Genomic DNA, 15,791 nt, shown 5'->3' with positions numbered 1-15,791 from the left:
TTACCCCTTGTGCATTCAATATCTGGTCATCAATCTTTACCACTTCATCATATTGTTTGGCCAGGACTGGGTCTTCCCTCTGGCGAAAATCAGGGAGACATAGCTCTGGTAAATCCCCAGGGCCTATCTCTCCCTCCTTCTGGCCATCCCCAGTCATGACCTGTGACTTATGCCTATTAGTGTGGCCACCTTGAGTCCCCGTTTTCTGCAACCAGTCCTGTTTTTCACAGCGTCTTTGCCTCCGAGTCTTTGGAACCTGGTGTCTACTGGGGAACAGGTCTGCCGAAAAGGGGAACAGTTTACCAGGTTTCTCCTGAGTTAGAGAATGAGGCTCCTCCTGAGTGACTGGAGCCATTAGGTTTGAAAAGAAAGGCCAGTCACGGCCGAGCAAAACGGGGGCAGGGAGCCAAGGAGCGACTCCTACTTCGATCCTGGCCTCCTGACCTTTCACCTGTAGCAGGATTTTGGCCGTCGGATACCATTTTACATCACCGTGTATACACTCTATACTCCATGGGGAGTCAAAGGAAAGCACGTCAGGCGGTAACAGTTCCCGAAAGACCAGCGTTTTTCCAGAGCCTGAATCTATAAGGGCCTGGACGGTTTTACCACCAATCTGGACTGGAAGTAGCCAGGGCTTGCCACTTTCTCTGGGGAAGGCCGAGGCGACATCCTGCTGAAGGAACAATCCATCTGTGGACAGTCCAGATGACGGTGGCCTTGTTCTCCGCAGGCCGAGCATGGAGAGGGTTCCCTTGCTGGAGGGTGCCATGGATACCACTCAGCGTGACTGCATACTGGAGACCAGGCCTCCGATGGGTCCTGTGTGTGACGTCCTCTGAAGTTCCTCTCATTTGGCGATGAGCCGACATCAGGAAGTAGATGAGGGTCTCGGCGGGGATCAGCATTTGAACCCCTCCCTTGCTGGAACGACTACTCCTTCCGTGGGACTTGGCGGTGCGTATGGATGGGCCGTAGGTTCCCCGTTGGTCCGACCTCCCTCTTTGGGCGTCCGCAAGTGCCGGTGGAGTCGGATCCGTCGGGTCTAGGACACTCGCCTGCTCCTCGGCCCCAAGGAAGTTCTCAACGAGTAGGACCGCCAAAGCAAGGGTTTCAGCAGCATGGCGTTTTATCCAAGAGAGCGCGGAAGGTGGTATTACCTGTAGGAATTGTTCCAAAACAACTTGCTCAAGAATTGCCTCCTTAGTGCGCTCCTCGGGTTGTATCCAGTGAGTACACAAGTTCAATAACCGCTGAGCGAGGACCCGTGGTCTCATCTTCGCGGTGTACTTCAGGCTCCAAAACTGCTGCCAGTAGGTCTCTGGGGTCAGACTTAAGTGATCCAGTATGGCGGCTTTAACTTGTTTGTAATCCATTGCCTGGTCCGCTGGGAGGCCCTGATATGAGGCCTGGGCTTCTCCTAAGAGGTGTGGGGCCAAAGCAGTTGCCCAGCGATCTGCAGACCAGCACTGGGCTTCGGCAACTCTTTCAAATGTCAGTAGAAAAGCCTCTGGATCCTCATTCGCAGCCATTTTCCGCAGGAGGACCGGGGTTTTGTTCGCAAGTTCTGGACTGGCAGACCCCTGGGATTAAGTCAGCAACCTGGCCATCCGCTCATCCTGTGCTTCCTGCGGCTGGATTAGGAGCTGGGTTTGCTGCGGCAATAGTCTTTCATCTCTCTCTCTGCCTGTAGTTGGGCCTGCTCACACAGAAACGCTTTTAAAAATTCTTCCATTTTTTTTGTGTGCGTGTGTGTGGCCCTTCAACTGCAGGGGCCTCTCAAAATCTTACTTCTGACACCATATGTTGCAGGGTACATGCAACCACACGCGGGTTCTCTTGATAAGGCTTATTTATTGAGCCTTTAAAAATACAGCACACAAAAACAAAACAGCTTCTCTTCAGCATACAAAAACAAAACAGCTTCTTTTCAGCATGCAGGAAAACAGACAGTTCATCAAACATGTACTTAGAAGACAGACCTTTGAGCAGTAATCTTACTTTAGCATTTCAGTACTCCCTCTTGATCAGACAGACTCATGTGTGTGCAGCCTGGGGGTTTTAAAACACCTTGATTATGCAGCTGGGACCACTCTAATTGTCAGGAGCTTCCCAGCTGAAAGTTAACCTCGTCACTGCTGCACTGCATACCTACACATACGTCTGCCAGGCATAGAGCTGGTGATGTTCATTCACCCTTTCACAGGCCCCCTTTCTTCAGTAAGGGGCCACACAAATAAAGTATAATTCTTTCTGTTGCGTACCACACACCCTGGTATAGCTTCAGGGAACACCTCTTGAACCGTTACTGCAAAAGTCCTGTTATTGCTGGTTGCACAGGGGTCTCCGATCTCACCTCAGAGTCCCTGTCCCCTTGATGCTATCTTCGCTGGGGGATACAGAATGGTATCCACGCTCCCTGGCACATAGCCACCAGGGGGTCGCCCCAACTGCAGTGCCAGGATGGGCCTGTAGACTCCTTGGTGTAGCCTCAGGAACATGTTATTCCCCATCCTTTTCCGGGGTATACTGATAGGCAGGGTATCCACGATCCCTGGCACATAGCCACCAAGGAGTCGCCCCAAATCCTATTTAGAGGCGTGTATGTGGGTTTCTACGCTCCCTGGCACATAGCCACCAGGGGGTCGCCCCACAGGCTAGCAATCATTATGTGGGTATCCACGCTCCCTGGCACATAGCCACCAAGGAGTCTCCCCAACATAGAAAGTCCTCTTTAGGGTAGCCCCCTCCCTGGGGAAGCTTCAGGGAGAGATTCCCTCTCTGGAGCTTGTCTGCTGCTACAAAGTCCCAAACACTGCAGCATGGTCCACCGTCTCTGGAAACATGTCCCGGTGGTAAAACCTGTCCTGTCCTGTGGAGCAGTTCATCTCAGCAGGGCCTCCAAATGTAACCCTTTTATCATACCCCCTCCCCCTAAGTGAGATGGGGGATACTCTCCTTCTTGGTTACTTTCATGTGGCCTTGGTGCTGTGACCTGCTGGCAACAGGAGGGCTGAGAGCTCCACGGTATTGTGGGGAGAGCCAGGACAGGGAACAAGGGGAACAGATTACTTTAATCTCTCTTTTGATGGTGCAGTGCCTCCAGCCAGCATGGATCCTTTGTGGATCTTCAGGGGATGGACCCCCACTGACACTCCCTCAGCCAGAGACAGTAACTCACACTCAGCATGTCTTTTCATTATTTATTCAGCAGTCAGCTCCAGGGCAGAGAATAGACAGTTAACATGGTTCGTATCCTCATCTGCTTCTCTCTCTATAATCCCTCTACATCAGATCCCTGATATAAGCCGCATGGTTCCCTCCCCTCCCAGTCCTGGCGTGACTGGGAGGGAGAGACAGTTCTTCATATCACTGACTTCTCTCAGACTCAGAACTAACTGACAATTTTGGAAGATGTCTCTAATTTGAACATCCTAGGGGAGTGTCTCTGACTCTGACTCATAGCAAGCCAGAGCCGGATACAGATTGGCCCACACATCAGGGGGCGTTCCAACCAATATCCACCCCTCAGATTGACATCTTCAGAGTTGCTAGGCCTGCCCTTGAATACTGATACATTATTCAAGGCTGGAATACACACACACAGGCCTAATAAAGGAATTCATCTTTCCACTGCCTGCACTAACAGGACTGACAGAGGAAAGGCCCAGGAAATGAAGTAACTGCTGGGAGGCTATGTTACATATTTCTACATTATAAGATATGATGATGTGGGATAGCGTCCCATTGATGAGGTCGACGGCCCTGTCCGTAATGCAGATCTACGATAAAATTAGTTTCTCTTGCCAAATGGAAAACACAACTAGTTGTGAGAATTAAACACATTTTAAGTTCCTAAGAACATGGCAGTTGTGGTTTGACTTTTGTAGAAACTTGGGATGGCTGCCTTCACTCACTTACTAAATCTCTATGGGTCTATTACTGTACATAATCTGCTTGCCCAATGAACACATTATGAGGGCAATATAGACCAGGGGTGTGCAAACTTTTCCCACAGCTGCCTCTGCCTATTCTCACCCCCCTGCCCCCCCGCTCACGCTCTCCTCCTTACATTGTCTGCGGCGTTATTTGATACCACGTTGCCATGGTGACACGTTGTCGAAGACAAGGTAAGGGACATTGCAAAGGCCTCACATGATCTCACGGCATTTCATTGAAATGCCTTGAGAAAGAGCGCGGGCCTCTGCAACCGCCGCCCCCCCTCCCTGTAACATCTTGCACACCCCTTATCTAGACTTTAATTTGAGCATTGTTTCTTCTCATGAGTTATGGCTCTTTTATCTAATAGAATTAAACTATATTTTAGTATGTATCCCCCTGTACTATTACAAATATGCTGTGGTGTCTCTCAAAAGGGACTCAGATCTAAAGGACTGAATGTATGCTCTATTTTGTACATTATTGTACTGAGCCATGATATATTCTCTTGTTATTGCAAACTTGACCATGACCAACTAACTTGATTTCTTTATTCTGTAATCTTTCCCCCCTCCATTCTTTTTCTGTACCCCCATAATAAAAAACGATCAAATATACTGTAATTATTAAAAAAAAAACATATTATGAATAAAGCAATCATAACTGCTACCTGCAACTTGGATTCTGTGTCTGTTTCACTCTGTATGTAATACCCAGGCTAAGACCAGCCACACTACTCAAGTCTTTATAGTGTGTGTGCATGCGTGTGTGCAAGCAGTTCATTGGTACATGGTGATTCCAAGACAATTCATTTTACAATAATGCATAGAGTTCATTCAATTACATTTTCTGCCACAATTACATCCATGTTACATCTTTACTTTTCTTTTTCTGATTAATCGCGTAGAGAGTTGAGAAATGTCTCAGTAGTTCTTTGTTAGATAAATATTGATGACAAATAATTTTGTCGACCTACAAAAATGTTGCACAGGTATACCTGCAAGCTTCAATTTAAAATGTCATAATAGACAATAATGCATTATTAGACTTTAAGGAATCCATCACTGAACCTGAAGACTAGTGGAATGTGTAAACTTACCATCACCTGCATAGGCAAGAATAGAGCGGGCTCGTGTCTGTCGTCCTTCTGTTGTTTTGCCTGAACAGGTGTGTGAGCAGGAGGACCATTCAGACCACATGCTAAGAACACAATCCTTAGGGCATGGAACTTCACAGACAATAGGAATTGGATAGATGGCATCTCTACACAGCTGTCTGTCAACTTCCTCTCCTGGGGAACAACAGGATTGAATGAGCTAAAAATTAACAATCAAGTTAGGTGGTAATAAGTCAATTTTATATTGTGTACAAACAGATCTGCAGTAACTGTGGTACAGTATATTAACCTGTAACTCAAATTTCCATCTATTTTCAATGTATGGTCAAACCTGCAGCCATGGAGTATTTCATATGCTCTTAGCTTGATAATTAATCATGGATGTGTTAAAGATTACAGAATGTTCTTTTTTGAGAAAAGTGCAGTGACAACACTAATATTAAATAATTATTAATTAGAACGCTACTAATCACTGTTATGATATGAGTCTTCCCTTCATCTTCCAGAATACAATTGAATCCATTGAATGAATGAACATGACCAGCACATTCATTTATAAAAACACTTGAAAATAATGTTAACACTGTACGATCACACATCAATTCATTAAGTAGAATAGCACTTGCCCTAATGATTAATGCAATAAGAACCTCATGACTAAGATGCAATTCAAATGGCAAGAGTTCCAGTTAGCAGTGTTATAATAAGGACTAGTTTAAAAATGCTACATGATATCCATGGCAATTATTTTTCAAAACACATTATTTATATTAACACTATCTTTTCTGATCAATTATTTTTTAATTGTAATAAAAATAAAAGAAATATCAAGGTGGTATTGGGCTTTGCTCAAATATCCTACAAATTAGTAAAGGGGCTTATGAATATACTTTACTGTATACCTAATTTAACTTCCTAACAGAAAGATAAGCAGCACATATGTTTATATCTCTCAGTGTCATGTAACTTCAAGGAAGAAAAAAGGTCAGCATGAAAGGTGAAATAGCTGATTCTGACCAATTAAGTTCATCTGTATAGTTTCATACATCTCCTTTAGTTTCCATCAACTTTACTTTGAAAGGAAATAAAACAGCACCAGGCAATCAGCATCTGTTCAATTAGACTCTTCACATGTAGTTGTCAATTGAAATACTAATTAATGTCATTTAATAGCATTGTTTTATTCTGAAGATTGCTCGACTAGATAAACAGCAGTGTTTATGCATTCTCCAAATTTGTAACATAGGAACCAAATAAGAATATAGAAGCCTTTATTCAAATTGTACACATTTATACAGTAGTTTTTTCACATTGCTCCATTGATACGAGGCAGTCGCTGATCATAACATAGAACCGCCATTTTTTTTAACTAAAATTATTAGACGTTTTGAGGTTATAAGAAACCTTGGTTGAGAACAGTATATATTTGTTTTATTTTTGGTTCTGTCTACTTCCAGCAAACAGATTTAGTGAAAGTGTAATTTCATAAAATAAAATTACTAGTAATAAAACTTCTTATTGTATCGATATATATTAACTTTGTAATATATTTGTGTATTTGAATGTTATTTTTACAAACCTTGTGCACTGTGAATGAAGAACCTTCCATATATACATATAGAATGATTGAGTTTATATATATATATATATATATATATATATATATATATATATAATAGTAATAAAATGCCACTAAATTTCACTATAATTTAGATTATTAAAACTCAATCATCCAATCTATTCTAAATACAAACGATTTATTATACTTTTATTTTTTTATTATACTTTTTACTGTGTCTAAAAATTCCTAGGTGCTGTAATTGTGAAGAGCTTTGAGTCCAATTGAGAGAAAGGCGCTATATGAAAAAAAAGTTGTTATTACATGTATTATTATTATTATATGAATAACCTTCCTCTCTTTCCTCATCTGGGTGATGTATATTAATTTAGTAGATCAGATTGTGGCCTTTTTTCTTATACCAGTACATATTTGTGTAATACTGTATACAATGTAATTTAGCAGCAGTGCATACTGTATTTTAGCATTTATGAATGAACTATGTCAGTGTCATGGGTGTTTGCCACCTGCATGGCTAATACATATTTTCTAAATGTTGCTATACTTCTGTTTTACTATGATTCACATGAGCAACATGAATATGAAAAACGATATATTTTGGGTTTTTTCAGCACAAATTCAGCTTGTATGATTCTTGTGTGTATTGCATATTGTGTGACCAAGATATGTTGTTATAAATATGAAAAAACGCCATCCTTTCATTAAAATGGATACTAAATATTACTGTGCTATGTCTCCTGAATTCACTGATACAGGTATGTACAGTGTAGGTTTGTATACTTTTTAACCAATACAGGCTTTAAATGAGCAAGACTGACATTTGCATTTTCAGAACGGAAAGTTAATACTCCAAGGAATTCAGACATGGGTAACAAGCTTTTCTCCACAAACATTTTGTGGAATTTTGAAAACTGTGCTCTTGATATATTTATCATAACATTACACTAAAGTAAGGTTTAGCATTAACATTTCTCATCCCTGCTCATTGTAATTATGGTAAAAAAATAGTAAATCGTATTGCCATGTCTTCCCATAAGTACACTCATACCAGATATGTATAGGTTTACATTCAGTCTTGGAAAATACTGGAACCATATTATCAATACTACATACTGTAAAGATCAAGTCTATATAAAAAGGCACATAACATCAGTTATTAGCATGACAAAACACCCCCATTGCATAATAATACCCCTTCAAAAGTATACAGTATATTTTTTTTAAATACTCATGTCAAGCAATTTAGACATGGGTAACATGTCTTTCCCCATAAGAATACCTTGGCAGAAATAATTTGTAAATTTCAATATTGATATTTTGTATTATAAATGAGCAAACAGTCAGATTTAAGATCAATGTTCTTCATAAGCCCTCAGTTGAGCATTGGAAAGGAATATAAAACCTAAGGTTCAAGGGTCTCATGAGTGTGAGGATACCACTTTATGCGTACCAACCCTAAATAAGCACGGTTATTATCAGAAAAGGGGAAAAGGTGTACATCTTAAGCATTTAGCAAAACAACCCCATAAAACAAAAATATACTACAAAAAGTATACTGCATGTTTCTTGAAAGTGTACATCCCAATGTACTGTTTATAACACTGGTAGATCAACCAGCCACAAATGTATATAGGAAAAAAGGGTTCCTGTTTGTTCCTGTATATGCAATAAAATTATTAACAGTTATACTAAATCATGTTCCATTGGGTGTTGAAATACATAGCTTTTATAGTACTTATGGCCACAACAAGCCCCAAATTTGCATGACAACTTTCAGGAAAAAGCAGAGAGCACACATTCTTTGACATGTAAACTGGACTCTATATTTAGAGTTATCCCAGATAACTCTTGGTCTCGCACATTACAAGAATAATACCGTTAAAAGCTAGTTTTTCATTAATTGTGAAAATCTAACATTATACAGTAGGATAGTACATTCAATGTAGCAAAATTGTGATTAAGTATTTTTCTACGCACAAGAGATATGGGTGCTTATTAAATGAAGTGCAACAGTGGCACATAATCTCTATCTCTCCTCTACAAATAACACACAGAGAGGTAGACTGTAGGAGGGAGTGGAACCTGTTCTACTGTGATTGTCCACAGCAGTGATCAGATGTCCCAGAAGCCGCCTGTTTGTGACATGACTAACCAAAAAAGGAAATCACACGGCTACTAGGCCATCTGATCCTTGCTGTGGTCAATCACAATGGCAGGATGGCGCAGGTCCCTCCAACTTTGTGACTTAATCAAACCACGTATTACTAAGCAAGTTTATATAAATGTGGCAGATTATTCTGGAAAGGTAACAGCAATTTATGCTAGGCATTTTGTGTTGAATTTTTTTTTTTAAATATTCCCTAACCAACTATTTGTTTTTAAACCTATTTCGATAAATATGACAAGTATTTAGGTATATTTTAATACTTTATAGGGTGAAAATTCCTTAACTCCTCGACTACTGTGAGTATTAACAATGCATTTTTCAATGGCCTCTCTGACAGTAAGGGTTAACAAATGCTGGATCCACCAATTGGGCAAGCACTTAATTTCCCCAGACAAGATTTAAATTGTTCTTAAAAAAGATTAGTTGCATCTAACTTGATATAGCTCTATGTTAAGTAATGTACTCACCATCACTATTGATACAAGTAACTACCGGCACTTGAGTGCCTGTTCCACAATTGTTTCCATTGTCAGGAATACACTCTTCAAGTCTATCCAGCCGCCAATCATAGCAGGATGGCTCTTCACATGGTATGGCTTCTATCAGATTAGGACAATTGCCAGTTCCACCAGAAGGCTCATTGGTAATATGACGCTTTCTAAGCTTGAAGCCTAAACATGAAAAGATAATTAATTGCATTATCTGTTATCAATGTAATTGTTTTATTTTGATGAGCATGGACATATTCATAACATACTGTACAAGAAATGGGCATTTTCATGTCTGAGCCTGATGTTAGGGGAATATTGAATGCCTAGATTACTTATTGATTTTATTTACAGTGTATAAACTGCGTTGATCAAGATTGGAAATCTGTATGATACAATAATTGAGAGCTCAGACAAGCTGCTGCTCACCAGTATCATCAACTTAGTAAATACATGTAGCTATGGAATCTGAAGCCTCCCTTTATGCATATGTTGGTACTTTCTTACAAATACTATTTTTGGATTATAATATATATCTATATAATCATGTATATTATAGACACATACTTTAAAACATTCAGAAACCAATTTGTCTGATTTCCAGCTTTCTGAGCATTAGTAAACAGAGATGTAGCATATAAACATTAATAATACGTACACACAATATATATATATACATATTTATTTGGCCTAGGTTCCCTTTCCCCCCTACCTCTGTCTGTGGCTGCGACCAACAGCGGAGGTTGGAGGGGAGAGGTGCAGGAGCTGAGCCAGGCTGTCAGGGATACAGGCAGAGCGACCGAGTCGCCGGGGCACAGTCACGCATGCGCAGAATCTTCAGCAGAGAGGCGGCCATTACAGAAAACCCCGCAGGGGAACTACAGCCCCCAGAAGGCAATGGGGCTGCCAGACACATGGTACAAAACAGTCAATAGGGCTGCACCATTCTCCCTGCACAAGATATTGATACATTGCACGCGCTAGGAGCGCGCCAGTCGGAGCTGGGTCAAGGTTAGGGTAGGGTGTATGTGCCGGTGTATTGCTGCAGTGGAAGCACTGTATGCTAGGTGATAATGGTGAAAAGCAGGGTTGTAGACCTGTCTAAGACATGTGAATGTGCTCTCAAGTAATATTTTTATATGCTATGCTATACGGTGGAGGGTTTGTAGTCCCCTTTTCACCCACCAGAACCTAAATTTTATATATATATATATATATATATATATATATATTCATAGGTTACCGTTCCGAGGTCTGGTAATCAAGAGACATCACTCAGTTAAGAGTTATTTCAAATGTGTATTAGTGATAATAGTGATACATCAAGAAGCCCAACGTTTCGGTCCTACAGAACGGACCTTCCTCAAGGGGATGCAAGGGGAGAATGACAGAAACAGCACATACATATACACCTACAGCAAACAGTGCCAACCAATTAGCACAAACCAATTAAAAAAACACAAAAAACATGAAGCTGACGTCATGTGTTGACCAGTACAGAGTAGGTTGAAGCAACGCACAGCAAAGAGGGGGTGACAGCAGGTCTGGCAAAAATCTTCTTTATTATGGAAGCATTAAAATGTGGAAGGCTGCAACCTTCTACGCGTTTCGTGCAATGAAAGTTGCACTTTATCAAGAAGTCAGTTTGAACATGGTATGACACACTATATATAGGGACAGTCTGCCGTTTTGGCGCCAAAAAACACTCTTTGGAATTTGCATAAAGGTTTAATATACACAGCTGCGCCAGTGCTATGCAAGAAGCGACTAATTACCTGTTCAGCCCCTTGAGACATCCGCCTGCCAAACACTCCTGCTCTGTGGAACGCACAGCAGGGCAATGGAGGGCGAAATCTCGCGAGATGCGTTCCAGGATGGTCCCGACTGCTCGCGCATGCGCAGTATGCCTTAAAAAATGAAAAAGGAATCCCGATCCCCTTAAAGGGAACAGCTACTATCCTGATCGGGATTTCTTTTTCATTTTTTAAGGCATACTGCGCATGCGTGAGCAGTCGGGACCATCCTGGAACGCATCTCGCGAGATTTCGTCCTCCATTGCCCTGCTGTGCGTTCCACAGAGCAGGAGTGTTTGGCAGGCGGATGTCTCAAGGGGCTGAACAGGTAATTAGTCGCTTCTTGCATAGCGCTGGCGCAGCTGTGTATATTAAACCTTTATGCAAATTCCAAAGAGTGTTTTTTGGCGCCAAAACGGCAGACTGTCCCTATATATAGTGTGTCATACCATGTTCAAACTGACTTCTTGATAAAGTGCAACTTTCATTGCACGAAACGCGTAGAAGGTTGCAGCCTTCCACATTTTAATGCTTCCATAATAAGGAAGATTTTTGCCAGACCTGCTGTCACCCCCTCTTTGCTGTGCGTTGCTTCAACCTACTCTGTACTGGATTCTACCCTCTGGCGACAGCACGCAGATTGTGAGTAACCCTGGTGATTTACATTATCATTTGTGAGTACTACTGGGGGCCAGCCCAATGAGGTTAGGGGTGGGTGTTTTTATGCAACTACCCCTGCCTTCAGGGTAACTGGAGCCCTTCTTATAGTTGTACTGTATTCAAGTCCCAGGAGGTTACTTCATTACTGACTGTTACTATTACAAGTAATGGGACTACATACTTGAGCACCATATTACCCTTTTGTATGTCATGTGTTGACCAACCTTACATAAGATACCTCCATGCTGCCTGCGTCATGGGATCACCCAGCGCAGGGGTTGCTAAGCGCGAGGTGTCCGTGACAACTCCTCTGCAAGCGCTACTGTTGCCTGTGCTCGTCTGGCCGCGCATGCGCACCTCGCGGGGACTCCCTGCAGTCACACAGACCATCTGGCGCATGCGCATAGCGGAGGCTTCTCCCGTCGCCCAGGCAACAGAACCGCTCAGTCACGTTAGCATGGGGAGAGGCAGTGCATAATGAACAGTCAGCTATAGCAGTGCAGTCTGTGTCAGTATGAACCAGGGATGTGAATATGTGGGAAGGGACGTGCAAGAGAGTGCTATAATGTGTATCACGGTGAGAATATGCGTCCTGATGTGTGAGGAAGTCCAGGGCAAGACCAAGTATAATAGGCAAGCAGGCATATTGCGGCTACTGCAGCCTGCGTAAGGGATGTGACAGATAAAAAAGTGCACTAAAATCATGTTAAAAAAGCATCTTATATCAACACACTTGTCTCATATATATCATAGCAAGCCAAACCTTTTAAGAAAAGCACTTATCCACATAAGAAAGCCCATAATGAGAAAGCCCATTACTACTATCTGGTGGGCAAACAGCCACCTCACAGACATAATACAGTGTCATATCCACACTAGCATATTTACTGACAACTGATCTAATGACAACCCAGTTTGAGAGGCAAATAAGGTCCGAACCAGGCAAATATATAATGAACAACCACAGTAAAGCATAAAGCAACTGTAAATATTACTGTATGTTCATTTGCATGTCTTAGACAGGTCTGCAACCCTGTCTTTTCCCATTATCGTCCAGCATACAGCGCTTCCACTGCAGCAAGGGATTCTGGGAAGTGACATGCAAATGAGCACTCAGTGCCACCTTTTGTCTCAAGCTCGTATTACACAAGCAAATCCTCAAGCCAATGCATGCTGTTTTAAACACAGCTTTTAGACAGAGGCTGGGATGAGATGCAAAGCCATTAAACCCACTCACAGACATGTTTCAACCTTGATGGGTATCATCAGTGTGAGGTTGGTCGTAATGGCTAAGCTGGTTTGAGACTAGACTAGGTATTCACCACAATTATTAAGGTTATGGTGGGTAAAAAAAGTGACAAAAACCCTCCACAGTAAAGCATAAAGCAACTGTAAATATTACTGTATGTTCATTTGCATGTCTTAGACAGGTCTGCAACCCTGTCTTTCCCCATTATCACCCAGCATACAGCGCTTCCACTGCAGCAAGGGATTCTGGGAAATGACATGCAAATGAGCACTCAGTGCCACCTTTTGTCTCAAGTATATACATACATATATACAGCTCAACCCTGTTATAACGCGATCCGTTACAACACGAATCTGCTTATAACGCGATGTAAGCGTGGCTCAATTTTTGTATTTATGAATACTTTACAACACGATTATTGGTATCTTAAATACTTTATTGAACAATGCATACAATTGTACATTATTTCTAACGCGATCCGCTTATAGCACGATGTGATTCTTTGGACCCAAAGCACAGTGTTATAAGGGGGTTGAGCTGTATATATATATACACACACACACAGATATATGTATACACACACACACACACATTATAAACAAACGTAGTTTAGAACTTTGTGAAGTTTAAACATGTAGAGATGAGCTAGTTTATTTATGTGTCTAGTATGTCATATTTCTCCTTTCAAATTCTACTTACCCTTTTTGCCCTGCTGGTCATCACAGCTTTCAAATGTACATGGTCCCCAAGCTGACCATGCAGATACTTCACACTCTATAGGACATGGGACATGGCAGAGCTGGCTAGTACTCAGTGATGGGTCAGTACACAGCTGTGGATCCACAGGCTTTGAAGCTGTGACAGAAGAACCAACATAGTACGTTATAACTATGAAATAGCAAGCACCTTGTTCAAAGATAGCATAAGAAAGCTTATATATGAAATTTTGTCTCTTGTATTTATAGAAATAGTGAGCATTTCATTAGTAAGCATTACTTCTTATTTATAGACAGATGGCTATTTTATTTCGGAATTTTACAAAGGGACGGCAGCTTCCATTCTGAAAAGTAGGGAATTTTTGCTTCAAAGAATAATTTGGAAACTATACCAATACTGAGACATTGGCACGTATTCAAAGTACTGTGAAGCCATTTTAACATGCTGGGAAAGATTTTAGAATATTCTTCTCCAGCACAAGGAAGCCACTTTTAAGCATATTGAATACATCCTGAAAGGCAGCTGTATAAATCCCTGTGCTGGCAGAATTCATGGTACCAAGTAGATTAGAAGAAATTTAAATTTCAAAGTATCCCAGCAGAAATCAGTATAAAGAGAAATGTAATCACTTAACACATAAATACTCAAACTTACTAAGTGAGGCTAAGCTGTACGACACCTTACCACCTATTCACGTGAATATGCTACAGTGCCTTAAAGCTTAGCACTGCTTAGCAAATATGAGTAAAAATACGCAATAATACCAAAAGTGTGTGAAGTAAACTTCAGGAGACTTTTTAAATATATACTATATATTTATATACTAAAAGAGTTGTCACATACTGATTAAGGATTTCATTTTAAGTCAGTAAAAATGTATGGAGAGTGATTTGTACACAAACGTATGAATCACAGATTCTGCTAAAGTTACAGTATATGACAAAAATGTCAGATTACATAAAAAAAAATGTAAGTACCAATTGACCAAACCTAGCAGATCTGCTAACTGTATACTTTATGTTGCAAAGGGACTGAAGTTGAAAATGATAATGTTGGGATTCCTATGGCAGTTTGTATGTTGCACTGCAAGAAGAAGTTGTCTCTTGTAGGACCGTGTTCAATTTTGGGATGTTATTTTCTATCACTACTCAGTGGGTATTTTAACTGTCTGAATGCCGTACACAAAAAAAAATATTTCCATCACTTTAGAAGTGTTGTTTTGGAAATAAAATCTGTTTCTGTTGCTTCGAATTGCTGAATATGTGAAAAATTCCAATAAGATATATGTATACAGTTTATATACTTTTTTTTAAACCAGCACTAAAAAGGACAAGATGCAATGCTTTCTGTACTCATGACCCATCAAGGTCATATCCACATTGTTATATGAGAAGAGAAGAATTAAATTACGCTAGAAAGCTTTTTTTTTTGTAAATAAGTTAATAGCAGCCACTCATGGTAACTCTAGAATTTTCAATATCTTCTTGTTATCTTTAGATGATAAATCTGCTACTGAAACTATGTTTCAAGGGGAATAAAAACCATTCTCGGAATAAGGTATACAGTATCTTTATTTATTTTTTTGCACACTAAAACATATTTTGAGTGTAAAATGATTTAAATGTAGGATTATTATAAGATACTATTGGGTTTAGTATTATTCAGTTACCCTTTCATTACATAGATTAATTGTTCACAATTATTTATCAAACTTAACAGTATGTCAACAACCCTGTTTTAGCACTGTCCATATTCATCATACTTGTCAACTAACTTTGTTTCCTATGTAATGCAATTTTCAGTAAAGTCATTCTAATAAACACGTATTTTAAGAGCGGGCTGGTGACACAGATCGGAGCTTTTCAGTAAAATGGGCGAATTAGATGTTTTACCAAAATTTAATCTGCACACGGACATCCGAAGGCGGATTGGGCACTAACAAATTTGTGCAAACGCTCCTGAAACTGCCACGGTTTCCCTCCACTTGAATCTGGTAAAATCCACAATCAGATTTAATATTCAAATCAGTTGTGGATTTTGCAAAATGCAAAACCGCTCTCGCGCATGCGCTAAGCCCCCTCC

At 40.8% G+C, this 15,791-nt stretch overlaps 1 protein-coding gene across 1 annotated transcript in view; it reads right to left on the bottom strand.

The window, feature by feature from the left end:
- THSD7A (thrombospondin type 1 domain containing 7A) overlaps positions 1-15,791 on the bottom strand; it is a 665,741-nt gene that overhangs the window by 177,047 nt on the left and 472,903 nt on the right. Inside the window, exons 7-9 of the mRNA XM_075587236.1 lie at positions 13,692-13,847; positions 9,270-9,473; positions 5,039-5,230 (exon numbers count right to left, since the gene is read on the bottom strand). Coding sequence (XP_075443351.1) covers positions 5,039-5,230; positions 9,270-9,473; positions 13,692-13,847 — 552 coding nt within the window. The remainder of the gene's footprint in view (positions 1-5,038; positions 5,231-9,269; positions 9,474-13,691; positions 13,848-15,791) is intronic.

This window comes from Ascaphus truei, chromosome 2, assembly GCF_040206685.1.
Source record: "Ascaphus truei isolate aAscTru1 chromosome 2, aAscTru1.hap1, whole genome shotgun sequence".
Classification (NCBI taxonomy): domain Eukaryota; kingdom Metazoa; phylum Chordata; class Amphibia; order Anura; family Ascaphidae; genus Ascaphus; species Ascaphus truei.
The sequence above is the reverse complement of the archived record's forward strand: the minus strand, read 5'-3'. Positions and strand labels throughout refer to the sequence as shown.